At 35.0% G+C, this 27,889-nt stretch overlaps 1 protein-coding gene across 1 annotated transcript; it reads right to left on the bottom strand.

Annotated features, from left to right (window-relative positions):
* Positions 1–1,801: 1,801 nt before the first annotated feature.
* Positions 1,802–26,772, bottom strand: RPS5 (ribosomal protein S5). Its single transcript, XM_085047297.1, has 5 exons — positions 26,632–26,772; positions 19,354–19,563; positions 11,507–11,635; positions 5,761–5,859; positions 1,802–1,945 (listed from the first exon to the last, which is right to left on the bottom strand). The coding sequence occupies exons 1-5, from the start codon at positions 26,734–26,736 to the stop codon at positions 1,877–1,879; spliced, it is 612 nt and encodes a 203-aa protein (XP_084903423.1). The 5' UTR covers positions 26,737–26,772; the 3' UTR covers positions 1,802–1,876.
* Between the last annotated feature and the right edge of the window lie 1,117 nt (positions 26,773–27,889).

The raw sequence follows: 27,889 nt of genomic DNA on the forward strand, positions 1-27,889 counted from the left end.
CCCAAAATATTTTTAAATCCCAAAAAACCCCAAAATTCCCAAAACATTCCTCAAAACTCCCAAAAAACCCAAATATTCCCCAAAAAACCCCAAAATATTCTAAAATCCCCCAAAAAAATCCCAAAATATTTCCCAAAATCCCCAAAAAAATCCCCAAAATTCAAAAAAACTCAAAATATTCTCGAATTCCCAAATATTCCCCAAAAAAACCCCAAAAAATTCCCAAAATTCCCCAAAAAAATTCCCAAAAAACCCCAAATTATTCCCAAAATTTCCCAAAAAACCCCAAAATATTTCCCAAAATCCAAAAAAACCCCAAAATATTCCAAAAAAACCCCAAATATTCCCCCCAAAAAATTCCTTAAATCCCAAAAAATCCCAAAATTCCCAAATATTCCCCAAAAATTCCCCTAAATTTCCCCCAAAAAAACCCAAATCTTCCCCAAAATCCAAAATATTCCCAAAATAGTCCTTAAAATTTCCCAAAAAATACCCTAAAAACCCCAAAATTTCCCCAAACTCCCAAAAAAACCCCAAAATTTCCCAAAATTCCCAAAAATACCCCAAAAAACCCCAAAATTCCCAAAATATGCCCCAAAATATTCCTTAAAATCCAAAAAAAACCCCAAAATATACCTTAAAATTCAAAAAAACCCCAAAATTTCCCCAAAAATTTCCCAAAATTCCCACAAAAAACCCAAAAAATTCCCCAAAAACCCAAAATATTCCCAAAATATTCCTTAAAATTCCCCCAAAATTCCCCAAACATTCCCTAAATTTTTCCCAAAAAATCCCCAAAATCGTCTCCAAATTCCCAAATATTCCCAAAAAATTCCCCAAAATTCCCCAAGAAACCCAAAATTCCCCAAAATATTCCCCAAAAAACCCAAAAAAATTCCCAAAAAACTCCCAAAAATTCCCCAAAAATTCCCCAAATATTCCCTAAATTTTTCCCAAAAAATCCCCAAAATCGTCTCCAAATTCCCAAATATTCCCAAAAAATTCCCCAAAATTCCCACAAAAAACCCAAAATTCCCCAAATATTCCCCAAAAAACCCCAAAAAACTCCCAAAAAACCCCAAAATTCCCAAAAAAACCCCAAAAAAATCCCAAAAATTCCCCAAACATTCCCTAAATTTTTCCCAAAAAATCCCCAAAATTGTCTCCAAATTCCCAAATATTCCCAAAAAATTCCCCAAGAAACCCAAAATTCCCCAAAAAAACCCAAAAAACTCCCAAAAAATCCCAAAAATTCCCCAAATATTCCCTAAATTTTTCCCAAAAAATCCCCAAAATCGTCTCCAAATCCCCAAATATTCCCAAAAAATTCCCCAAAATTCCCCAAGAAACCCAAAATTCCCCAAAATATTCAAAAACCCCAAAACCCCAAAAAATTCCCAAAAAATTCCCAAAAAACCCCAAAATTCCCCAAAAAATTCCCAAAAAACCCCAAAAAACCCCAAAATTCCCCAAACATTCCCTAAATTTTTCCCAAAAAATCCCCAAAATCGTCTCCAAATTCCCAAATATTCCCAAAAAATTCCCCAAAATTCCCCAGAAAAACCCAAAAAACTCCCAAAAAACCCAAAAAAAATTCCAAAACCCAAAATTCAAAAAAACCCCAAAATTCCCAAATATTCCCTAAATTTTTCCCAAAATTCCCCAAAAAAACCCCAAAATTCCCAAAAAACCCCAAAATTCCCCAAAAAATTCCCAAAAAAACCCCAAAAAATCCCCAAAAAACCCCAAAATTATCCCAAAAATCCCAATTTTTCGGGAATAACTCACAGGACTCTCCGGCTGGATTAGAATTCCATGAATTTTATTTGGGATTTTGCCCAAAATTCCCGAAATTTGGGGATTTTTTGGGGAATTTTTAACGGTTGGATTTGGCCACTCGCTCCAGCTCGTCTTTCTTCTTGATGGCATAGGAGTTGGAGGAGCCCTGGAAATGGGGAAAAAATGGAAATTTTGGGAAAATTTGGGAATTTTTGGGGATTTTGGGGAGAATTTGGGAGAAAACAGGAAAATTTGGGGAGAAATTGGGGAGAAAATGAGAAAAAAATGGGGAAAAAATGGGGAAAATTGAGAGAAAAATGAGGGAAAATTGGAAGGAAATTGGGGAAATTTGGAAATTTTGGGGAAATTTGGGGGGAAATTGGGGAAAAATTGGAAGGAAATTTGGGGAAAAATTGGAGGAAAATTGGGGGAAAATGGGGAGAAAATGGGAAAAAAAACTGGAAATTTGGAAATTTTGGGGAAATTTGGGAGAAATTGGGGAGAAATTGGGGAGAAATTGGGGGAAAATTGGGGGAAAATGGGGAGAAAATGGGAAAAAAACCTGGAAATTTGGAAATTTTGGGGAAATTTGGGGGAAAAATTGGGGAGAAATTGGGGGAAAATTGGGGAAATTGGGAAAATTTGGGACATTGGGGGAAATAGGGGAAAAAGGGGGAAACTGGGAAATTGGAAAAATTTGGGGAAATTTGGGGAAATTGGGGAAAATTTGGGGAAAATGGGGGAAAATCAGGAAAATTGGGATTGGGGAGTTTGGGGGAAATTGGGAAATTTGGGGAAATTGGGAAATTGGGGAAAAATTGGGGAAATTGGGAAATTGGGGAATTGGGGAAAATTGGGGGAAATTGGGGAAAATGGGGGAAAATTGGGAAAAATGGAGAAAAATTGGGAAATTGGGGAAAATTGGGAAATTTGGGGAAAATTGGAAAATTGGGGGAGATTGGGAAAAATGGGGAAATTGGGGGAAAATTGGGGGAAATTGGGGAAAATTGGGGGAAATTGGGAAAAAATTGGGAAAATTTGGTAAAAATTGGGGAAAATTGGGGAAAAAGGGAAATTGGGGAATTGGGAAATTGAGGGAAAAATGGGAAATTGGGAAAATGGATTGGGGAATTTGGGGAAAATGAGGAAAATTGGGGAAATTGGGGAAAATTGGGGAAAATTGGGAAATTGGGAAATTGGAAAAAATTGGGGAAATTGGGGAAAATTGGAAAAAATTGGGGAAAATTGGGGAAAATTGGGGAAAATTGGGATTGGGGAGTTTGGGGAAAATTGGGAAAATTGGGGAAAATGGGGAAAAATTGGGGAAATTGGGAAATTGGGGAATTGGGGAAAGGGGAAATTGGGGAAAATGGGGGAAAATTGGGAAAAATGGGAAAAATGGGAAAAAAAAAAACCGGAAATTTGGAAATTTGGGGAAATTTGGAGAATTGGGAAAAAATTGGGAAAATTGGGGGAAATATCAGGGAAAAAATGGGGAAAAATTGGGGAAAAATGGGGAAATTTGGGGGAAATTTGGGGAAATTTGGGGGAGAAAATTGGGGGGAAAAATTGGGGGAAAAATTGGGGGAAAACTGGGGGAGAAATTTGGGGAGAAATTTGGGAGAAAACAGGAAATTTGGGGAGAAATTGGTGAAAAAATGGATAGAAAATGAGAAAAAATGGGGAAAATATGGGAAAAAATGGGGAAAAATTGGGGAAAATTAATGGGAAAATTGGGAATTTTGGGGGAGTTTGGGGAAAAATGGGAATTTTGGGGAAATTTGGGAATTTTTGGGGGAAAATTGGGGAGAAATTGAGCAAAAATTGGGAAAAAAAAGGGAAATAAATGGGAAAAAATAGGGAAAATGGGAAAAAATGGGAATTTTGGGGGAAATTTGGGAATTTTGGGAAAATTTGGGAATATTTGGGGGGAAATTTGGGAAAAAATGGGGAAAAATTGGGGAGAAATGGGGAAAAAATGGGGAAATTAAAGGGAAAAATTGAGAAAAAATGGGAAATTTGGGAATTTTGGGGAAATTTGGGGAGAATTTGGGAGGAAATTGGGAAAATTTGGATAGAAATTGGTGAAAAAATGGGGAAAATGGAGAGAAAATTGGGGAAAAAGGGAAAATTTGGGAAAATTGGGGAAAAAATTGAAATTTGGAAACATTTGGGGGGAAATTTGGGGAAAAATGGGGAAAAATTGGGGAGAAATGGGGAAAATTAATGGGAAAATTGGGAATTTTGGGGGAATTTGGGAAAAATTGGGAAAATTTGGGGGAGAAATTTGGGAGAAATTGGGGGGAAAATGGGGAAAAATGGGGAAATTAAAGGGAAAATTTGGGGAAAAATGGGAAATTTGGGAATTTTGGGGAAATTTGGAGGAAAATTGGTGAGAAAATGAGAAAAAATGGTGAAAATTAAGGGAAAATTAGGGAAAATTTAAGGGAAATTGGGGAAAAAATGTGAAATTTGGGAAAAAATGTGAAATTTGGGAAAAACGGGAAATTTGGGAATTTTGGGGAGAAATAGGAAAAAATGGGGAGAAATTAGAGAGAAATTATTGAAAATTGGGGAAAAAACTGGGGGAAAATTGGGAAAATTGGGAATTTGGGGGAAATTTGGGAAAAATTGGGAAAATTTTGGGAGAAATTGGGGAGAAAAGCAAAGAAATGAGTGAAAATTGGAAAAAATTAGGAAGAAATTAAAGTGGAAAAATGGGAAACATAGGGGGAAAATGGGAAATTTGGGAATTTGGGGGGAAATTTGGGAGAAAAACAGGAAATTTGGGGAGAAATTGAGGAGATATTGAATAAAAATGGGGAAAAATGAGAGAAAATTGGGGGAAATTAGGAGAAAATTAAAGGGAAAAAATGGGAAAATTGGTAAAAAATGGGAAATTTTGGAAAAATTGAGAAAACTTGGGGAGAATTGGTGAGAAAATTAATAAAACCTGGAGAAAATTAAGAGAGAAAATGGGAAAAATGGGGAAAAATGAGAAAAAATGGGAAATCTGGGGGAAATTGGGCTAATTTGGGGAGAAATTGGTGAGAAATTTAAGAAAAAAATGGGGAAAAATGGGGGGAAAATTGAAAAGTTGGGAAATTTGGGAATTTTGGGGGGAAATTGGGAAAAATTGGGAAAATTAGGGAACATTTGAAGGGAAATTGGGGAAAATGAAAAAATTGGGGAAAATTGGGGGAAAATTGGGGAAAATTGGGGAAAATTGGGGAAAAATTGGGGAAAAATTGGGGAAAATTGGGGAAAATTGGGGAAAATTGGGGAAAAATTGGGGAAAAATTGGGGAAAAATTGGGGAAAAATTGGGGAAAAATTGGGGAAAAATTGGGGAAAAATTGGAAAAAAAATTGGGGAAAAATTGGGGAAAAATTGGAAAAAAATGGGGGAAAAATTGGGGAAAAAATTGGGGAAAAAATGGGGGAAAATTGGGGGAAAATTGGGGAAAAATTGGGGAAAAATTGGGGAAAAATTGGGGAAAAATTGGGGAAAAAAAGGGGAAAAAAAGGGGAAAAAATGGGGAAAAAAAGGGGAAATTTGGGAGCATTTGGGGAGAAATTTGGGAAAAATTGGGGAAAATGGGGAAAACGGGGAAAAAATGGGGAAATTAAAGGGAAACATTGAGAAAAAATGGGAAATTTGGGGAGAATTTGGGAGGAAATTGGGAAAATTTGGGGCGAAATTGGTGAAAAGATGGGAAAAATTGGGAAAAAAACCAGAAAAAAAAAGCTGAAAAAATGGGAAAAAAAGATGAAAAAAATGGGAAAAAATGGGGAAAAAAAGCAGAAAAAAATGGGAAAAAATGGGAAAAAAAGGGGAAAAAAATGGGAAAAAATGGGGAAAAAACAGAACAAAAACCAGAAAAAAAGGGAAAAAATTGGGGAAAAATGGGGAAAAGTGGGCAAAGGGATTTTTGGGAATTCTGGGTGGAATTTTGGGTGGAATTTTTGGGAGTTCAGCTCACCTTGGCAGCGTTGATGAGCTCATCAGCCAAACACTCAGCGATGGTTTTGATGTTCCTGAAAGCTGCTTCCCGAGCGCCTGTGCACAGCAGCCAGATGGCCTGGAAATGAGGGAAAATGGGTGAGAAATGGGGGAAAAATGGGGATTTTGGGAGAATTTGGGGAGTTTGGGGGATAGAAAGGAGAAAAAATGGGGAAAAATGGTGAAAAAATGAGGAAAATAGGTGAAAAAATGAGGAAAATAGGTGAAAAAATGGGGAAAAATGGGGGAAAAATGGGGGAAAAATGGGGGAAAAATGGTGAAAATAGGTGAAAAAATGGGGAAAATGGGGAAAAAACACTGAAAAAGAAGAGAAAAAACTGGAGAAAAGTGGAGAAAAGTGGAGAAAAGTGGAGAAAAGTGGAGAAAAGTGGAGAAAAGTGGAGAAAAGTGGAGAAAAGTGGAGAAAAGTGGAGAAAAGTGGAGAAAAGTGGAGAAAAGTGGAGAAAAGTGGAGAAAAGTGGAGAAAAGTGGAGAAAAGTGGAGAAAAGTGGAGGAAAAGAGGAGAAAAAGAAGAAAAAAGAGGAAAAAAAGAGGAAAAAAGAGGAAAAAAGAGGAAAAAAAGAGGAAAAAAAGAGGAAAAAAGAGGAAAAAAGAAGGAAAAAAGAAGGAAAAAAGAGGGAAAAAAGAAGAAAAAAAGAAGGAAAAAAGAAGAAAAGTGGGGAGAAAATGGAGTAAAAATGGGGGAAAAATTGGGAAAAATGGGGAAAAATAGTTTAAAAATGGAAATTCAATGGAGAACTAATATTGCAAAATGGCCAAAAAATGAGGAAAAAATGGGGAAAAAGTGATTAAAGTGATGATGGTTTTGATGTTCCTGAAAGCTGCTTCCCGAGCGCCTGTGCACAGCAGCCAGATGGCCTGGAAATGAGGGAAATTGGGGTGAAAAATGGGGATTTTGGGGAAATTTGGGGAGTTTGGGGGTAGAAAGGAGAAAAAATGGGGAAAAAAGGTGAAAAAATGGTGAAAAACGGTGAAAAAATGGGGAAAATAGGTGAAAAAATGGGGAAAAAATGGGGAAAAATGGTGAAAAAATGGGGAAAAAATGGAGAAAAAATGGGGAAAAAATGGGGAAAAAATGGGAGAAAATAATGGGAGAAAATAATGGGGAAAACGGGGAAGAAATATGAAAAAATGGGGGAAATAATGGCGAGAAAATCAAAAAAAAAATGGGAGAAAAAATGGGGAAAAAATGGAGAAAAAATGAGGAAAAAAATGGAGAAAAATGAAGAAAAAATGGGGAAAAATAGTAAAAAAAAAAGGGGAAAATAGGAAAACAATGGAGGAAAAATGATTAAAAAAACCAGTGGAAAAATGGGGGTAAAATGTGAGGAAAAATTGTGAAAAAATTGGGAAAAAGTGGTGAAAAAATGGGGGAAAAAGTGATTAAAATGCTGCTGGTTTGATGTTCCTGAAAGCTGCTTCTCGAGCGCCTGTGCACAGCAGCCAGATGGCCTGGAAATGAGGGAAATTGGGGTGAAAAATGGGGGAAAAATGGGATTTTGGGGGGTTTGGGAAAAATTTGGGGGAGAAAATGGGGAAAAAAGGAAAAAAAATGGTGAAAAATGGTGAAAAAATGAGGAAAATAGGTGAAAAAATGGGGAAAAAAGGGGAAAAATGGGGGAAAAATGGGGGAAAAATGGGGAAAAATGGGGAAAAAACACTGAAAAAATAGGGAAAAAAGTGGAAAAAAGTGGAAGAGAGGAGAAAAAGAGGAGAAAAAGAGGAAAAAAGAGGAAAAAAGAGGAAAAAAAGAGGAAAAAAGAGGAAGAAAGAGGAAAAAAGAGGAAAAAAGAGGAAAAAAAGAGGAAAAAAGAGGAAAAAAGAGGAAAAAAGAGGAAAAAAGAGGAAAAAAGAGGAAAAAAGAGGAAAAAAGAGGAAAAAAGAGGAAAAAAAGAAGAAAAAATGGAGAAAAAATGGAGAAAAAAAGGAGAAAAAGAGGAAAAAAAGAGGAAAAAAAGAGGAAAAAAGAGGAAAAAAAGAGGAAAAAAAGAGGAAAAAAAGAGGAAAAAAAGGGGAAAAAAAGGGGAAAAAAAGAGGAAAAAAGAGGAAAAAAGAGGAAAAAAAGAGGAAAAAAGAAGAAAAAAAGAAAATATGGAGAAAAATGGTGAATAAAATGGGGAACCAATGGAGAAAAAATGAGGAAAAAATGGGGAAAAATGGGGGGAAAAATGGGTGAAAAAATGAGGAAAAATGAGGAGAAAAAAGTGAAAAAATAGGAAAAATGGTGAAAAAAGGGTGAAAAAAGGGTGAAAAAATGGTGAAAAAAGGAGAGAAAAAAAGGAGAAAATATGGAGAAAAAAAGGAGAAAAAAAGGAGAAAAAAAGGAGAAAAAAAGGAGAAAAAAAGGAGAAAAAAAGGAGAAAAAAAGGAGAAAAAAAGGAGAAAAATGAGGAAAAAACCAGTGAAAATATAGTTTAAAAATGGTAAAAAAATGTGGAACTAATAGTGAAAAATGAGAAAAAACTGCTGAAAATTAGGGAAAAAAGCAAATAAAGGGATGATGGTTTGATGTTCCTGAAAGCTGCTTCCTGAGCGCCTGTGCACAGCAGCCAGATGGCCTGGAAATGAGGGAAATTGGGTGAAAAATGGGGGAAAAATGGGATTTTGGGGGGTTTGGGAAAAATTTGGGGGAGAAAATGGGGAAAAAAGGCGAAAAAAATGGTGAAAAACGGTGAAAAAATGAGGAAAAGAGGTGAAAAAATGGCAAAAAATAGGCCAAAAAATAGCCAAAAATGGCCAAAAATGGAAAAGAGGGAAAAAAATGGGAAAAAATGGGAAAAAATGGGGAAAAATGGGGAAAAATGGGGAAAAATAGTGGAAACTATGGGGAAAAAAGGGGAAAAATGGAGAAAAAATGAGGGAAAAGTTGGGAAAAGTAGGGAGGAAATGGTGGAAAAAATGGGGAAAATATGGGGAAAAATGGGGAAAAATAATGGGGAAAAATAATGGGGAAAACGGGGAAGAAATATGAAAAAATGGGGGAAAAATCAGGAAAAAATCAGAAAAAATTCAGGAAAAAAATCAGAAAAAAATGGAAAAATCAGAAAAAAAGGTAAAAAAAGGTAAAAAAAAGGTGAAAAAAATCAGAAAAAAATCAGAAAAAAACCAGGAAAAAATCAGGAAAAAAATCAGGGGAAAAATCAGGGGAAAAATCAGGGGAAAAATCAGGAAAAAATCAGGAAAAAATCAGGAAAAAATCAGGAAAAAATCAGGAAAAAATCCGGAAAAAATCAGGAAAAAATCAGGAAAAAATCAGGAAAAAATCAGGAAAAAATCAGGAAAAATGGAGAAAAATCAGGAAAAATTAGGACAAAAATCACGAAAAAATTGGAGAAAAATCAGGAAAAAAAATCAGAAAAAATGGAAAAAATGGTTTAAAAAATGGTAAAAAAATGGTTAAAAAAATCAGAAAAAAATCAGAAAAAAATCAGAAAAAAATGGAAATAAAACCAGAAAAAAATGGAAAAAAACCCAGAAAAAAATGGAAAAAAACCCATGAAAATAGTACAACACAAAAAACCTAGAAAATAGTGAATATTAGTGTTTTTCACCTGGTTGACTCTCCTGAGAGGTGAGACATCCACTGAGTGGCAGAAATGGGAAATTGATGGAGAGAAATGGGGTGAGAGTGAGGGAAATGGGGAAAATTGGGGAAAATGGGGAAAATGGGGAAAACTGGGGAAAAATGAGGAAAAAAATGGGGAAAAAATGGGAAAAAACTGGGAAAAAAGTGGGAAAAATGAGGAAAAAAATGGGGAAAAAATGGGAAAAAACTGGGAAAAAACTGGGAAAAAACTGGGAAAAAACTGGGAAAAAACTGGGAAAAAACTGGGAAAAACTAGAAGAAAAATCAGAAAAAAATAGAAGAAAAATCAGAAAAAAATCAGAAAAAATAGGACAAAAATCACCAAAAAAATTGGAGAAAAATCAGGAAAAGATCAGAAAAAAATCAGAAAAATGGGGAAAAATCAGAAAAAATGGAAAAAAAATTCAGAAAAAATGGTTTAAAAACGGTTTAAAAAATGGTTTAAAAAATGGTAAAAAAATGGTAAAAAAATGGTTAAATAAAAGGTAAAAAAATGGTAAAAAAATGGTAAAAAAACCAGGGAAAACTCAGGAAAATGTTAACAACACCAAAAGACTAGAAAACTTGAAAAATTTTATGTTTTTCACCTGGTTGACTCTCCTGAGAGGTGAGACATCCACAGAGTGGCAGAAATGGGAAATTGATGGAGAGAAATGGGGTGAGAGTGAGGGAAATGGGGAAAATTTGGGGGAAATTTGGGGGAAATTTGGGGGAAATTTGGGGAAAATTTGGGGAAAATTTTGGGAATTTAGGGAAAAAATGGGGAAAATTTGGGAAAATTTGGGGAAAAAATGGGAAAATTTGGGGAAATTTGGGGGAAATTTGGGGGAAATTTGGGGAAAATTTGGGGGAAATTTGGGGAAAATTTGGGAAAATTTGGGGAAAATTGGGGGAAAATTTGGGGAAAATTTGGGGAAAATTTGGGGAAAATTTGGGGAAAATTTGGGGAAAATTTGGGGAAAATTTGGGGAAAATTTGGGGAAAATTTGGGGAAAATTTGGGGAAAATTTGGGGAAAATTTGGGGAAAATTTGGGGAAAAACTGGGGAAAAACTGGGGAAAAACTGGGGAAAAACTGGGGAAAAAAGGGGAAAAAAGGGGAAAAAAGGGGAAAAAAGGGGAAAAAAGGGGAAAAAAGGGGAAAAATGGGGAAAAAATAGGTCAAAAAATAGGTCAAAAAAGGAAAAAAAAAGAGGGAAAAAAATGGGAAAAAAATGGGGAGAAATGGCAAAAAAAGGTGAAAAAATGGGGAAAAAATGAGGAAAAAATGGGGAAAAATAGTGGAAACTATGGGGAAAAAAGGCGGAAAAATGGACAAAAAATGAGGGAAAAGTTGGGAAAAGTAGGGAGGAAATGGTGGAAAAAATGGGGAAAATATGGAGAAAAAATGGGGAAAAATAATGGGGAAAAATAATGGGGAAAAATAATGGGGAAAAATAATGGGGAAAAATAATGGGGAAAAATAATGGGGAAGAAATATGAAAAAATGGGGGAAAAATCAGGAAAAAATCAGAAAAATTCAGGAAAAAAATCAGAGAAAAATGGAAAAAATCAGAAAAAAGGGTAAAAAATCAGGAAAAAAGAGTAAAGAAAAGGTAAAAAAAAAAGGTAAAAAAAAGGTAAAAAAATGGTAAAAAAATGGTAAAAAAATGGTAAAAAAATCAGGAAAAAAACAGGAAAAAACAGAAAAAAATCAGGAAAAAACCAGGAAAAAAATAGAAAAAAACCAGAAAAAAACCAGAAAAAAATCAGAAAAAAACCAGGAAAAATATCAGGAAAATATCAGGAAAAAATCAGGAAAAAATCAGAAACAAATCAGAAACAAATCAGAAACAAATCAGAAAAAAATCAGAAAAAAATCAGAAAAAAATCAGAAAAAAATCAGAAAAAAATGGAGAAAAATCAGGAAAAATTAGGAGAAAAATCAGCAAAAATCAGGAAAAAAATCAGAAAAAAATTCAGGAAAAAAACAGGAAAAAAAAAGACAAAAAAAAATCAGAAAAAAATCAGAAAAAAATCAGAAAAAAATCAGAAAAAAACCAGGAAAAATGGGGAAAAATCAGGAAAACAGAACAACAGAAAGAAATCCTGGAAAAATTGTGAATATTAGTGTTTTTCACCTGGTTGACTCTCCTGAGAGGCGACACATCCACAGCCTGCCTCCGGACGGTTCCAGCTCTGCCGATGCGAGTCGAGTCCTCCCTGGGGCCTGAGTTGATGATGGCATTGACCAGAACCTGCAGGGGATTCTGGGGAAAAAAATGGGAATTTTTAGTGGGATTTGGGAGGAAAAAATATTGGAGAAATCGTGGGAAAATTTGGAGCAAAAAACCCCAAGAAAATCGATGAAAATTCTGAATATTTGCCTTTAAAATTGTCCAAAAAAGCCTAAAAATTCTCATTTTGTAGCTTAAGAAATTCTTCTGAATCCTAAAAAAAAAATTCAAGTTATTTCCTCCTAAACCCTAAAAAAAAATTATCAAAAATTCTCTCCTGAATCCCTAAAAAACCCAAAAATATCCTCAAAATTTCTCTCCTGAATCCCCAAAATTCCAGGGTTTGGAATTGCTGCTGGCATTGAGCAGAACCTGCAGGGGATTCTGGGAAAAAAAAATGGGAATTTTTAGTGGGATTTGGGAGGAAAAAATCCTGGAAAAATTCTAGAGAAATGCTGGGAAAATTTGGAGTAAAAAACCCCAAGAAAATCGACCAAAATTCTGAATATTTGCCTTAAAATTGGGGAAAAAAACCCTAAAAATTCACTTTTCGTATCTTAAAAACTCTTCTGAATCCTAAAAAATCCCAAATCCCAAAAAATCCCTTCTGGATTCCAAAAATTTCCCTCTGAATCCTAAAGATTTTCCTCTTGAATGGCTAAAAAATAAATCCCAAAATGCTCCTCTTGACTCTCAAAAACTCTCTTCTGAAACCTCAAAAAAGCCTCAAAAATTTATTCTTAAATCCCTGAAAAAAATCCCCAAAAATTTCCTCATGAATTCCTAAAAAAAACCTAAAAAATTCTCTCCTGAATCCCAAAATTATTCCTAAATCCTTGAAAAAAATACCCAAAAATTCCCTTAGGAACTCCTAAAAAAAACTAAAAAAATTCTCTCCTGAATCCCTAAAAAACCCAAAAAAATCCTCAAAAAAATCCTCAAAATTTCTCTCCTGAATCCCCAAAATTCCAGGGTTTGGAATTGCTGCTGGCATTGACCAGAACCTGCAGGGGATTCTGGGGAAAAAAATGGGAATTTTTAGTGGGATTTGTCCCAAAAAAATCCTGGAAAAATCCTGGGAAAAATTGGAGTAAAAAACCCCAAGAAAATCGACCAAAATTCTGAATATTTGCATTAAAATTGGGAAAAAAAACCCTAAAAATTCTTGATTTTTATCCTAAAATATCCTTCTGGATCCTAAAATTTAACAAATCCCAAAAAATCCTTTCTGGAGCTCAGAAATTCCTTCCTGAATCCTAAATATTTCTCTTCTGGATCCCAAAAAATTCTCTCCTGAATCCCCAAAATTCCAGGGTTTGGAATTGCTGCTGGCATTGAGCAGAACCTGCAGGGGATTCTGGGAAAAAAATGGGAATTTTTACTGGGATTGGGGAGGAAAAAATATTGGAGAAATTGTGGGAAAATTTGGAGTAAAAAACCCCAAGAAAATCGATGAAAATTCTGAATATTTGCCTTTAAAATTGTCCAAAAAAGCCTAAAAATTCTCATTTTGTATCTTAAGAAATTCTTCTGAATCCTAAAAAAAAAATTCGAGTTATTTTCTCCTAAACCCTAAAAAAAAAATTATCAAAAATTCTCTTCTGAATCCCTAAAAAACCCAAAAAAATTATCAAAATTTCTCTCCTGAATCCCCAAAATTCCAGGGTTTGGAATTGCTGCTGGCATTGAGCAGAACCTGCAGGGGATTCTGGGGAAAAAAAATGGGAATTTTTAGTGGGATTTGTCCCAAAAAAATCCTGGAGAAATTCTAGAGAAATGCTGGGAAAATTTGGAGCAAAAAAACCCCAAGAAAATCGACGAAAATTCTGAATATTTGCCTTAAAAATTGTCAAAAAAAGCCTAAAAATTCTCATTTTGTATTTTAAGAAATTCTTCTGAATCCTAAAAAAAAAATTTAAGTTATTTCCTCCTAAACCCTAAAAAAAAAATTATCAAAAATTTCTCTCCTGAATCCCCAAAATTCCAGGGTTTGGAATTGCTGCTGGCATTGAGCAGAACCTGCAGGGGATTCTGGGAAAAAAATGGGAATTTTTAGTGGGATTTGTCCCAAAAAAATCCTGGAAAAATGCTGGGAAAATTTGGAGTAAAAAACCCCAAGAAAATCGATGAAAATTCTGAATATTTGCCTTAAAATTGGGAAAAAAAACCCTAAAAATTCACTTTTCGTGTCTTAAAATAAATCCCAAAATGCTTCTCTTGACTCTCAAAAATTCTCTTCTGAAACCTCAAAAAAACCCCAAAAATTTATTCCTAAATCCCTGAAAAAAATGCCCAAAAATTTCCTTAGGAATTCCTAAAAAAAGCTAAAAAAATTCTTTTCTGAAACCTCAAAAAATTCTCAAAATTTCTTCCTAAATCCCTGAAAAAAATGCCCAAAAATTTCCTTAGGAATTCCTAAAAAAATCTAAAACAATTCTCTCCTGAATCCCTAAAAAACCCAAAAAAATCCTCAAAAAAATCCTCAAAATTTCTCTCCTGAATCCCCAAAATTCCAGGGTTTGGAATTGCTGCTGGCATTGAGCAGAACCTGCAGGGGATTCTGGGGAAAAAAAAATGGGAATTTTTAGTGGGATTTGTCCCAAAAAAATTCTAGAGAAATCCTGGGAAAATTTGGAGTAAAAAATCCATTTTTCCCTGTTTTTTCCACCTCTTTTTTTCTTGATTTCTTTCCTATTTTTCCCCCAATATTCTCCATTTTTTTTCACCATTTTTCCACCAATTTTCCCACTTTTTTCTTCATTTCTCCACCTATTTTTGCCATTTTTCCCACCATTTCTTCACCACTTTTCCACTGATTTTTCCCTGAATTTTCACTGATTTTTAACTTATTTTCCCATTTTTCCCCATTTCTCCCCATTCTCCCATTTTTTCCCCATTTCCCATTTTTCCCTATTTTTTTCACCCTTTTTTCTTCATTTCTTCCCCATTTTCCCCCCAAACCCACTTTTTTTCCACCAATTTTCTTCATTTTTTCACCCATTTTTCCCATTTCTCCACCTATTTTCACCATTTTTCCACCCATTTTTCCCTTTTCTTCTCATTTCCCACTTTTCCCTATTTTCTCACCCCTTTCTTCCTTAATTTTTTCCCCATTTCCACCCATTTTCCACCCAAACCTCTCATTTCTTCACTGATTTTCTTCATTTTTTCACCGCATTTTGCCATTTTTTCCCTGTTTTCCCCAATTTTTCCAATTTTCCCTTAATTTCTTCCCCATTTCCCCATTTTTCTCCCCATTTCCCCCTTCTTTTCCCCATTTTTCCACCAATTTTCCCCATTTTTCCACCAACTTTTCCCATTTTTTCCCTTTTTTCATCATTTTTCCACCTAATTTCCCCATTTTTCTACCTATTTTCCCACCATTTTCCCCCATTTTTCCACCAATTTTCCCCATTTTTCCACCAATTTTCCCCATTTTTCCACCTATTTTCCCCATTTTTCCACCTATTTTCTCCATTTTTTCCACCTATTTTCCCCATTTTTCTCTATTTCTCCCCATTTTTCCCTCATTTCCACCAATTTCTCCCCATTTTTTCTCTATTTCTCCCTCATTTTCTTCATTTTTTCCCCATTTCTCCACCAATTTTTGGGGGTTTTTCACCAATTTCCCCATTTTTTCCCCATTTTTTCATCAATTTTCCCCATTTTTTCACCTATTTTCTCTGTTTTTTCACCAATTTTCTTCATTTTTCCACCTTTTTTCCCCATTTTTCCACCAATTTTCTCCATTTTTTCACCGATTTTCTCTATTTTTCCACCAATTTTCCCCATTTTTTCCCCATTTTTCCACCACCTTTCCCCATTTTTCTCTATTTTCCCCATTTTTTCCTCCTTTCCACCAATTTCTCCCCATTTTTTCTCCATTTCTCCCTCATTTTCTTCATTTTTTCCCCATTTTTTCACCTATTTTCCCCATTTTTCCCCCATTTTCCCACCAATTTCCCCATTTTTCTCCATTTCTCCCTCATTTTCTTCCTTTTTTCCCCATTTTTCCACCTTTTTTCCCCATTTTTTCCCCATTTCTCCACCAATTTTTGGGGGTTTTTCACCAATTTCCCCATTTTTCCACCTATTTTCCCCATTTTTTTCCCCATTTTTCCACCTATTTTCTCCATTTTTCCCCATTTTTCCACTGATTTTCCCCATTTTCTCCCAATTTTCCCCCATTTCCTCTCTTTTAACTTCCTTTTCCACCAATTTTCCTCATTTTTCCACCAATTTCCCCATTTTTTTCACCAATTTTCCCCATTTTTCCACCTATTTTCCCCATTTTTTCCCCCAAATTCTCATTTTTTCCCATTTTTTTTTGATTCCTCACCTCTCCAGTGAGCAGATGGATGATCTCAAAGGCGTGTTTGACGATCCTGACTGTCATTCATTTCTTCCCATTGTTCCTTTTTCCTCATTTCCCCCCATTTTCCCCTTGATTTTCCTAATTTTCCCACCATTTTTCCCCATTTTTTCACTGATTTTCTCCATTTTTCCACCGATTTTTCCCATTTTTTCCAATTTTTCCACCTATTTTTGCCATTTTTTTCACCAGCTTTCCCTATTTTCTCCCCATTTTTTCTCCATTTCTCCCTATTTTCCCAATTTTTCCCCATTTTCCCACCGATTTTCTCCATTTTTCCACCTATTTTCTCCATTTTTCCACCCCTTTTTCCCATTTTTTCTTCATTTCTTCCCCATTTCCCACCCAAAACCCACATTTTTCCACCAATTTTCTTCATTTTTTCCCCAATTTTCTCCATTTTTTCATTAATTTTCCCAATTTTTCCACCAATTTCTCCATTTTTCCACCCATTTTTGCCATTTTTTCACCGATTTTCTCCATTTTTTCACTTATTTTCCCCATTTTTCCACCTATTTTCCCCATTTTTCCACCTATTTTCCCCATTTTTCCACCTATTTTCCCCATTTTTCCACCTATTTTCCCCATTTTTTCCTCATTTCCACCAATTTCTCCCCATTTTTTCTCCATTTCTCCCTCATTTTCTTCATTTTTTCCCCATTTTTCCACCTTTTTTCCCCATTTTTTCCCCATTTCTCCACCAATTTTTGGGGGTTTTTCACCAATTTCCCCATTTTTTCCCCATTTTTCCACCCATTTTCTCCATTTTTCCACCTATTTTCCCAATTTTTCCACCAATTTTTCCCTTTTTCTCACATATTTTTCTTATTTTTTCCCATTTTTTCATCTATTTTCCCCATTTTCTCCCAATTTTCCCCCATTTCCTCTCTTTTAACTTCCTTTTCCACCAATTTTCCTCATTTTTCCAGCAATTTTCCCCCTTTTTTCTTAATTTCTCCACCCATTTTTTCACCATTTTTTCCCTCATTTCTAATCCGTTTTTTCCCCATTTTTCCAATTTTTCCCCATTTTAACTTCATTTTTCAGCCTTTTTCCCCATTTTTTCACCAATTTTCCCCCCAAAATTCACATTTTTCAACTGATTTTCCTCATTTTTCACCAATTTTCCCCATTTTTTCCCCATTTTCCCATCAATTTTCCACCTATTTTCTCCATTTTTTCACCTATTTTCCCATTTTTTCACCGATTTTTCCCATTTTTTCCCCATTTCCCCCCAAATTTTGTTATTCTCACCTCTCCAGTGAGCAGATGGATGATCTCAAAGGCGTGTTTGACAATCCTGACTGTCATTAATTTCTTCCCATTATTCCTCCCATTTCTCCCCATTTTTCCATTTTTCCCCATTTTTTCCTTGATTTTCCTCATTTTTCACCAATTTTCCCCATTTTTTTTAATTTTTCCACCAATTTTTCCCATTTTTTCACCCATTTTCACCCCAAACCCCACATTTTTCCACCCATTTTCTTCATTTTTCCACCAATTTTTTCCCCATTTTCCCACCATTTTCCCCCATTTTTTCACCTATTTTCCCCATTTTTCCACCAATTTCCCCATTTTTCTCTATTTCTCCCTCATTTTCTTCCTTTTTTCCCCATTTTTCCACCTTTTTTCCCCATTTCTCCACCAATTTTTGGGGTTTTTTCACCTATTTTCCCCAATTTTTCCCCATTTTTCCCCCCTTTTTCCTCATTTTTTCCACCAATTTTCCCCTTTTTTTCCCCGTTTTTTCACCTATTTTCTCCATTTTTCCACCTATTTTCTCCATTTTTCCACCAATTTTCTCCATTTTTCCACCAATTTTCCCCATTTTTTCCCCCAAATTCTCATTTTTTCCCATTTTTTTGATTCCTCACCTCTCCAGTGAGCAGATGGATGATCTCAAAGGCATGTTTGACCATCCTGACTGTCATCAATTTCTTCCCGTTGTTCCTCCCATTTCTTCCCATTTTTTCACCATTTTTTCCCCATTTTTCCACCCATTTTTTCCCATTTTTTCACCATTTTTCCCTCATTTCTAATCCCGATTTTTCCCCATTTTTCCACCATTTTAACTTCATTTTTCAGCCTTTTTTCCCCATTTTTTCACTAATTTTCCCCCCAAAATTCACGTTTTCAACTGATTTTCCTCATTTTTCCACCAATTTTTCTCATTTTTTCACTGATTTTCTCCATTTTTCCACCAATTTTCCCCCATTTTCTCCCAATTTCCCCCATTTCCTTCCATTTTTTCCCTTTTAACTTCCTTTTCCAGCCTTTTCCCCCCATTTCCACCAATTTTCCCCCTTTTTCTTCATTTTTTCACTTATTTTCCCCATTTTTTCACTGATTTTCCTCATTTTTTCCCCATTTTCCCACCCATTTTCTTCTAATTTTCCACCATTTTCCCATCATTTTTAATCCAGATTTTTTCCCCATTTTTCCCCCTATTTTCTTAATTTTTTCACTTATTTCCACCAATTTTCCCTCCAAAACCCACATTTTTCCACCAAATTTCCCCATTTTTTCACTTATTTTCTCCATTTTTTCACTTATTTTCTCCATTTTTTCACCAATTTTCTCCATTTTTTCACCTATTTTCTCCATTTTTTCATCAATTTTCTCCATTTTTCCACCTATTTTCCCCATTTTTCCACCAAATTTCCCCATTTTTCCACCTATTTTCCCCATTTTTCTCTATTTCTCTCCATTTTTTCCTCATTTTCACCAATTTCTCCCCATTTTTTCTCCATTTCTCCCTCATTTTCTTCATTTTTTCCCCATTTCTCCACCAATTTTTGGGGGTTTTTCACCAATTTCCCCATTTTTTCACCTTTTTTTCCCCATTTTTTCCCCATTTTTCCACCTATTTTCCCCATTTTTCCACCAGTTTTCTCCGTTTTTTTCACCAATTTTCTTCATTTTTCCACCTTTTTTCCCCATTTTTCCACCAATTTTCTTCATTTTTTTCACGGATTTTCTCTATTTTTCCACCAATTTTCCCCATTTTTTCCCCATTTTCCCACCTATTTTCCCCATTTTTCTCTATTTCTCCCCATTTTTTCCTCATTTCCACCAATTTCTCCCCATTTTTTCTCCATTTCTCCCTCATTTTCTTCATTTTTTCCCCATTTTTTCCCCATTTCTCCACCAATTTTTGGGGTTTTTTCACCTATTTTCCCCATTTTTCCCCCATTTTTCCACCAATTTCCCCATTTTTTCCCCATTTTTCCCCCCTTTTTCCTCATTTTTTCCACCAATTTTCCACCTATTTTCTCCATTTTTCCACCCATTTTCTTCATTTTTTCACCGATTTTTGCCATTTTTTCACCGATTTTTCCCATTTTTCCACCAATTTTCCCCATTTTTTTTGATTCCTCACCTCTCCAGTGAGCAGATGGATGATCTCAAAGGCGTGTTTGACAATCCTCACAGTCATTAATTTCTTCCCGTTGTTCCTGCCGTGCATCATCATGGAGTTGGTCAATCTCTCCACGATGGGACATTGAGCTTTCCTGAACCTCTTGGCAGCATAGCGACCTGCCGAGTGGGGAAGGTACTTGGCGTATTTCTCCTTCACTGCGATGTAATCCTGGAATTTTGGGGAAATTTGGGATGAAATTTGGGATTAGATTCAGGAAAAAAACCAAAAAAAACCCCAAATTTCTAGGGCAAAACCTGAAAAAAATCTGATTTTTTAGCCCAAAACGCGAAAAAATTGTGGTATTTTAGCCCCAAAACAACTGAAACTTGGTGTATTTTGACTATACAGTGATGTAATCCTAGAATTTTGGGAATTTCAGAATAAAATTTATGATTTGGAACACAAAAAACCCCAATTTTCTAGGGAAAAAACCAAAAAATCCCCAATTTTTTAGCCCAAAACGCAAAAAAATTGAGATATTTTAACCCTAAAACAACAAACTTGGCGTATTTCAACTCCACAGTGATGTCATCCTAGAATTTTGGGAATTTTGAGAATTTTTGCGATGAAAATTGTGATTTTTACCCCAAAAAACTCCAAGATTTTAGCTCAAAACACCAAAAAATGTGATATTTTGACCCCATATTGACCAAAACTTGGTTTATTTCAACTCCACAGTGACGTCATCCTGGAATTTTGGGAATTTTGGGGAATTTTGGGATGAGATTTGGGATTTGGAACACAAAAAACCCCAAATTTCTAGGGCAAAACCTGAAAAAAATCTGATTTTTTAGCCCAAAACGTGAGAAAATTGAGATATTTTCACCCTAAAATGACTAAAACTTGGTTTATTTCTCCTTCACTGCGATGTAGTCCTGGAATTTTGGGAATTTTGGGGAATTTTAGGATCAGTTTTACAATTTGGAACACAAAAAACCCCAATTTTTAGCCCAAAACATGAAAAAAATCCAATTTTTTAGCCCAAAACGTGAGAAAATTGAGATATTTTCACCCTATAATGACTAAAACTTGGCGTATTTTTCCTTCACTGCGATGTAGTCCTGGAATTTTGGGAATTTTGGGGAATTTTAGGATCAGTTTTACAATTTGGAACACAAAAAACCCCAATTTTCTAGGGCAAAATACAAAAAAATCCTGATTTTTTAGCTCAAAACGCGAAAAAATTGAGATATTTTAGCCCCAAAACAACTGAAACTTGATGTGTTTTAACTACATAGTGATGTAATCCTGGAATTTGGGAATTTTGGGATGATATTTGGGATTTAGAACTCAAAAAACCCAATTTTTAGCCCAAAACTTGAAAAAACCGCCAATTTTTTAGCCCAAAACGCGAAAAAATTGTGATATTTTAGCCCCAAAACAAGTGAAACTTGATGTGTTTTGACTTCATAGTGATGTCATCCTGGAATTTTGGGAATTTTGGGAAAATTTGGGATGAGATTCAGGAAAAAAACCAAAAAAAACCCCAAGTTTTTAGCCCAAAACCTGAAAAAAATCCGATTTTTTAGCCCAAAACGCGAGAAAATTGTGGTATTTTAGCCCCAAAACAACTGAAATTTAGTGTGTTTTGACTACACAGTGATGTAATCCTGGAATTTGGGAATTTTGGGATAAAATTTGGGATTAGGAACACAAAAAACCATAATTTTCTAGGGCAAAATACCAAAAAACGGCAATTTTTTAGGGCCCAAAACGCAAAAAAATGGAGATATTTCGACACTATAATGGTTGAAAATTAATATATTTTCACTTGAGAATGATGTAATCCTGGAATTTTGGGAATTTTGGGAAAATTTGGGATGAGATTCAGGAAAAAAACCAAAAAAAACTTCAAGTTTTTAGGTCAAAACCTGAAAAAAATCCGATTTTTTAGCCCAAAACGTGAAAAAATTGGGATATTTTAGCCCCAAAACAACTGAAACTTGGTGTATTTTGACTTTACAGTGATGTAATCCTGGAATTTTGGGAATTTTGGGGAATTTTGGGGAATTTTTGGGATGAGATTTGGGATTTGGAGCCCAAAACCCAGTTGGACATTGAGCTTTCCTGAACCTCTTGGCAGCATAGCGACCTGCCGAGTGGGGAAGGTACTTGGCGTATTTCTCCTTCACTGCGATGTAGTCCTGGAAATTTGGGAATTTTGGGAAAATTTGGGATGAGATTCAGGAAAAAAATGCAAAAAAACCCCAAGTTTTTAGCCCAAAACGTGAAAAAAATCCGATTTTTTTAGCCCAAAATGCGAAGAAATTGAGGTATTTTAGCCCCAAAACAACTGAAATTTAGTGTATTTTAAGTTCATAGTGATGTAATCCTGGAATTTGGGAATTTTGGGATGAGATTTGGGATTTGGAACACAAAAAACCCCAAATTTCTAGCCCAAAACATGAAAAAATCCCATTTTTTTAGCCCAAAACGCGAAAAAATTGGGATATTTTAACCCCAAAACAACTGAAACTTGATGTGTTTCAACTCCACAGTGATGTCATCCTGGAATTTTGGGAATTTTGGGAAAATTTGGGATGAGATTCAGGAAAAAAACCAAAAAAAACCCCAAGTTTCTAGGGCAAAACCTGAAAAAAATCCGATTTTTTAGCCCAAAACGCGAAAAAATTGAGATATTTTAACCCCAAAACAACTGAAATTTAGTGTATTTTTCTCTCATAGTGATGTAATCCTGGAATTTGGGAATTTTGGGAAATTTAGGATGAGATTTGGGATTTGGAACACAAAAAACCCCAAGTTTTTAGCCCAAAACATGAAAAAAATCCGATTTTTTTAGCCCAAAATGTGAAAAAATTGAGATATTTTCACCCTATAATGACTAAAACTTGGTGTATTTCTCCTTCACTGCGATGTAGTCCTGGAAATTTGGGAATTTTGGGATGAGATTTGGGATTTGGAAGACAAAAAACCCCAAGTTTCTAGAGCAAAACACAAAAAAACCCCAAATTTCTAGAGCAAAACCTGAAAAAAATCCAATTTTTTAGCCCTAAACGTGAGAAAATTGAGATATTTTCACCCTATAATGACTAAAACTTGGTGTATTTCTCCTTCACTGCGATGTAATCCTGCAAATTTGGGAATTTTGGGAAAATATGGGATGAGAATCATTAAAAAAAACACAAAAAACCCCAAGTTTTTAGCCCAAAACATGAAAAAAATCCGATTTTTTAGCCCAAAACACGAAAAAATTGAGATATTTTAACCCTAAAACAACTAAAACTTGGTGTATTTTAACTACACAGTGATGTAATCCTGGAATTTTGGGAATTTTTGGGAATTTTGGGATTAAATTTGGGATTTTTACCCCAAAAAACCACAAAATTTTAGCTCAAAACACCAAAAAATTGTGATATTTTGACCCCACATTGACCAAAACTTGGTTTATTTCAACTCCACAGTGACGTCATCCTGGAATTTTGGGAATTTTGGGATGAAATTTGGGATTTGGAGCACAAAAAACTTCAAGTTTTTAGCCCAAAACCTGAAAAAAATCCGATTTTTTTAGCCCAAAACGCAAAAAAATTGGGATATTTCGACACTATAATGGTTGAAAATTAATATATTTTCACTTGAGAATGATGTAATCCTGGAAATTTTGGGAATTTTGGGATGAGATTTGGGATTTGGAACACAAAAAACCCCAAGTTTTTAGGTCAAAACCTGAAAAAAATCCGATTTTTTAGCCCAAAACTTGAAAAAACGCCAATTTTTTAGCCCAAAACGCAAAAAAATTGTGGTATTTTCACCCTAGAATGGTTAAAACTTAATATATTTGAACTACAGGATGATGTAATCCTAGAATTTTGGGGAATTTCAGGATGAGATTTGGGATTTTGAACCCAAAAAACCCCAAAATTTTAGCTCAAAACACCAAAAAATTGTGATATTTTGACCCCAAAATGACAAAACTTGGTTTATTTCAACTCCACTGTGACGTCATCCTGGAATTTTGGGAATTTTGGGATGAAATTTGGGATTTGAAACACAAAAAACCCCAATTTTCTAGGTCAAAACCTGAAAAAAATCCGATTTTTTAGCCCAAAACGCGAAAAAATTGTGATATTTCAACCCTAAAACAACTGAAACTTGGTGTATTTCAACTCCACAGTGATATCATCCTGGAATTTTGGGAATTTTGGGAAAATTTGGGATGAGATTCAGGAAAAAAACCAAAAAAAACCCCAAGTTTTTAGCCCAAAACATGAAAAAAATCCGATTTTTTAGCCCAAAACGCGAAGAAATTGAGATATTTCGACCCTAGAATGGGTGAAACTTAATATATTTCAACTTCAGGATGATGTAATCCTGGAAATTTGGGGATTTTGGGATGAGATTTATAATTTGGAACACAAAAAACCCCAAGTTTCTAGGGCAAAACATAAAAAAAATCCGATTTTTTAGCCCAAAACGCGAAGAAATTGAGATATTTTAGCCCCAAAATAACTGAAATTTAGTGTGTTTCGACTAAACAGTGATGTCATCCTGGAATTTTGGGAATTTTGGGAATTTTTGGGATTAAATTTGTAATTTTTACCCCAAAAAAGCCCAAGATTTTAGCTCAAAACACAAAGAAATTGTGATATTTTGACCCCATATTGACCAAAACTTGGTTTGTTTCATCTCCACAGTGACGTCATCCTAGAATTTTGGGATTTTTGGGGAATTTTGGGATGAAATTTGGGAGGAACACAAAAAAACCCCAAATTTCTAGGGCAAAACCTGAAAAAAATCCGATTTTTTAGCCCAAAACGTGAAAAAATTGAGATATTTTAACCCCAAAACAACTGAAATTTAGTGTATTTTACTATCAATGATGTAATCCTGGAAATTGGGAAATTTAGGATGAGATTTGGGATTTGGAACACAAAAAACCCCAAGTTTTTAGCCCAAAACATGAAAAAAATCCGATTTTTTTAGCCCAAAGTGCGAAAAAATTGAGATATTTCGACCCTAGAATGGATGAAACTTAATATATTTCAACATCAGGATGATGTAATCCTGGAAATTTGGGAATTTTGGGATGAGATTTGGGATTAGGATGCAAAAAAACCCCAAGTTTCTAGTGAAAAATACCAAAAAACCTCAATTTTCTAGGCCAAAACATGAAAATATTGTGATATTTCCATCCTATAATGACTAAAATTCAATATATTTCTCCTTCACTGCGATGTCATCCTGGAATTTCGGGAATTTTCAGGAATTTTGGGATTGGATTTGTGATTCTGAGCACAAAAAAAACCCAATTTTCTAAGCCAAAACCTCGAGATTTTAGCCCAAATCCCTAAAAAAATGATATTTTGACTCTGCAATGAACAAAACTCGACATATTTCTCCTTCCCTGGGATGTAAATCTCAAATTTCTGCATCAGATTTGTGATTAGGATGCAAAAAAAACCCCAAAATTGGCACTCAAATCCCAAAAAATCCCCAAAATTCCCAATTTCCCACCTGCAGGGAGATGTTGATCTGTTCCACCTCCCAAACTCATTTCCACTCTGGATTATATTTTCAATTTTTTCCCATTTTTATTCCCTTTTTTTCCCACTCTGGAGCTCCTTTTTCCCAGAATTTTCCCATTTTTTCCCAGCATTTTCCCATTTTTTCCCATTTTTTCCCACTAAATTCCCTTTTTTCTCCCTATTTTCCCATTTTTTTCCCCATTTCTCCCCACTAAATTCCTTTTTTTCTCACTGTTTTCCTCTTTTTTCTCCTTTTTCCCACAATTTCCCCCTTTTTGCTCACTGAATTTCCTTTTTCTCACTTTTTTCCCCACTCTGGATCTCTTTTTTCCATAATTTTCCCCTTTTTTCTCCGAATTTTCCCCTTTTTCCCATTAAATTCCCTTTTTTCCCCCCTTTTTTCCCCCTCTGGATCTCTTTTTTCCAGAATTTTCCCCTTTTTTCCCCAAATTTTCCCATTAAATTCCCTTTTTTCTTGCTATTTTCCTCTTTTCCCCCCTTTTTTCCCACTCTGGATCTCTTTTTTCTCAGAATTTTCCCAATTTTTCCCCCAAACTTCCCAAAATTCCCCACCTGCAGGGAGATGTCGTTGATCTGCACATCATCAGTGCTCCACTTCCCAAATTTCCTTTCTGGATTATATTTTCATTTTTTTCCCATTTTTATTCCCTTTTTTTCCCACTCTGGAGCTCTTTTTTCCCAGAATTTTCCCATTTTTTCCCAGGATTTTCCCATTTTTTCCCACTAAATTCCCTTTTTTTCTCCCTATTTTCCCATTTTTTTCCCCATTTCTCCCCACCAAATTCCTTTTTTTCTCACTGTTTTCCTCTTTTTTCCCCTTTTTCCCACAATTTCTCCCTTTTTGCTCACTGAATTTCCTTTTTCTCACTTTTTTCCCCACTCTGGATCTCTTTTTTCCATAATTTTCCCCTTTTTTCCCCCAAATTTTCCCCTTTTTCCCATTAAATTCCCTTTTTTCCCCCCTTTTTTCCCCACTCTGGATCTCTTTTTTCCAGAATTTTCCCCTTTTTTCCCCAAATTTTCCCATTAAATTCCCTTTTTTCTTGCTATTTTCCTCTTTTCCCCCCTTTTTTCCCCACTCTGGATCTCTTTTTTCTCAGAATTTTCCCAATTTTTCCCCCAAACTTCCCAAAATTCCCCACCTGCAGGGAGATGTCGTTGATCTGCACATCATCAGTGCTCCACTTCCCAAATTTCCTTTCTGGATTATATTTTCATTTTTTTCCCATTTTTATTCCCTTTTTTTCCCCACTCTGGAGCTCTTTTTTCCCAGAATTTTCCCATTTTTTCCCAGGATTTTCCCATTTTTTCCCACTAAATTCCCTTTTTTTCTCCCTATTTTCCCATTTTTTTCCCCATTTCTCCCCACCAAATTCCTTTTTTTCTCACTGTTTTCCTCTTTTTTCCCCTTTTTCCCACAATTTCTCCCTTTTTGCTCACTGAATTTCCTTTTTCTCACTTTTTTCCCCACTCTGGATCTCTTTTTTCCATAATTTTCCCCTTTTTTCCCCCAAATTTTCCCCTTTTTCCCATTAAATTCCCTTTTTTCCCCCCTTTTTTCCCCACTCTGGATCTCTTTTTTCCAGAATTTTCCCCTTTTTTCCCCAAATTTTCCCATTAAATTCCCTTTTTTCTTGCTGTTTTCCTCTTTTCCCCCCTTTTTTCCCCACTCTGGATCTCTTTTTTCTCAGAATTTTCCCAATTTTTCCCCCAAAATCCCCTTTTTCCCCACCTGCAGGGAGATGTCGTTGATCTGCACATCATCAGTGCTCCACTTCCCGAACAGTTTGATGTCAGGAGTTTCAGTCACAGCCGGAGCTGTTTCCCAGTCTGTCATGCTGCAAAATTCCCAAAAAAAATAATAGTTGGCATTTGGAATTTTATTTTTTACCACTCTGGATTGTATTTTCATTTTTTTCCCATTTTTTCCTACTCTGAATCCTATTTTTCCCACTATTTTTCCCATTATTTTCCCCTTATTTTCCCATTATTTTCCCTTTTTTCCCATTATTTCCCTTTTTTTCCCATTATTTTCCCTTTTTTCCCCATTATTTTCCCTTTTTTCCCCATTATTTTCCCACTATTCTCCCTTTTTTCCTACTATTTTCCCATTATTTTCCGACTATTTTCCCATTTTTCCCATTATTTTCCTCCTTTCCACACTATTTTCCCATTATTTTCCCTTTTTTCCCACTATTTTCCCATTTCCCCCACTATTTTCCCTTTTTTCCCATTTTTTTCCCATTATTTTCCCTTTTTTCCCCACTATTTTCCCATTTTTCCCATTATTTTCCCTTTTTTCCCCACTATTTTCCCATTATTTTCCCTTTTTCCCCCACTACTTTTGCCATTTTTCCCATTATTTTCCTCCTTTCCACACTATTTTCCCATTATTTTCCCTTTTTTCCCACTATTTTCCCTTTTTTCCCATTTTCCCCATTTTTTTCCCATTATTTTCCCATTTTCCCCCTTTTTTCCCCACTATTTTTGCCATTTTTCCCATTATTTTCCTCATTTTCCCATTTTTTCCCATTATTTTCCTCCTTTCCCCACTATTTTCCCTTTTTTCCCATTATTATTTTCCCTTTTTTCCCATTATTATTTTCCCTTTTTTCCCATTATTATTTTCCCTTTTTTCCCATTATTATTTTCCCTTTTTTCCCATTATTATTTTCCCTTTTTTCCCATTATTATTTTCCCTTTTTCCCCATAATTATTTTCCCTTTTTTCCCATTATTATTTTCCCTTTTTTCCCATTATTTCATCTTTTTTCCCATTATTATTTTCCCTTTTTCCCCATTATTATTTTCCTTTTTTTCCCACTATTTTCCCACTATTTTCCCATTTTTCCCATTATTTTCCCTATTTTCCCCACTGTTTACCCAATATTTTCCTCATTTTCCCACTATTTTTCCATTTTTCCCCATCTGGATCCCTTTTTTCCCCACAAAATTCCTTTTTTTTTCCCCCACTAAATTCCCTTTTTTCCC

The sequence above is a fragment of the Lichenostomus cassidix genome, unplaced genomic scaffold (genome assembly GCF_008360975.1).
Source record: "Lichenostomus cassidix isolate B80296 unplaced genomic scaffold, HeHo_3.0 HiC_scaffold_33, whole genome shotgun sequence".
NCBI lineage: Eukaryota > Metazoa > Chordata > Aves > Passeriformes > Meliphagidae > Lichenostomus > Lichenostomus cassidix.

What these genes read in the sequence shown, in the direction of transcription:
- RPS5 (XM_085047297.1), bottom strand. Translation starts at nt 26,736, where the DNA reads ATGACAGACTGGGAAACAGCTCCGGCTGTGACTGAAACTCCTGACATC. An exon ending in TCAACGACATCTCCCTGCAG is followed by an intron (nt 19,564 to 26,631) that starts GTGGGGAAAAAG and finishes CCAAAATTCCAG; the next exon opens with GATTACATCGCAGTGAAGGA. An exon ending in TCCATCTGCTCACTGGAGAG is followed by an intron (nt 11,636 to 19,353) that starts GTGAGGAATCAA and finishes TTTTTTCCCCAG; the next exon opens with AATCCCCTGCAGGTTCTGGT.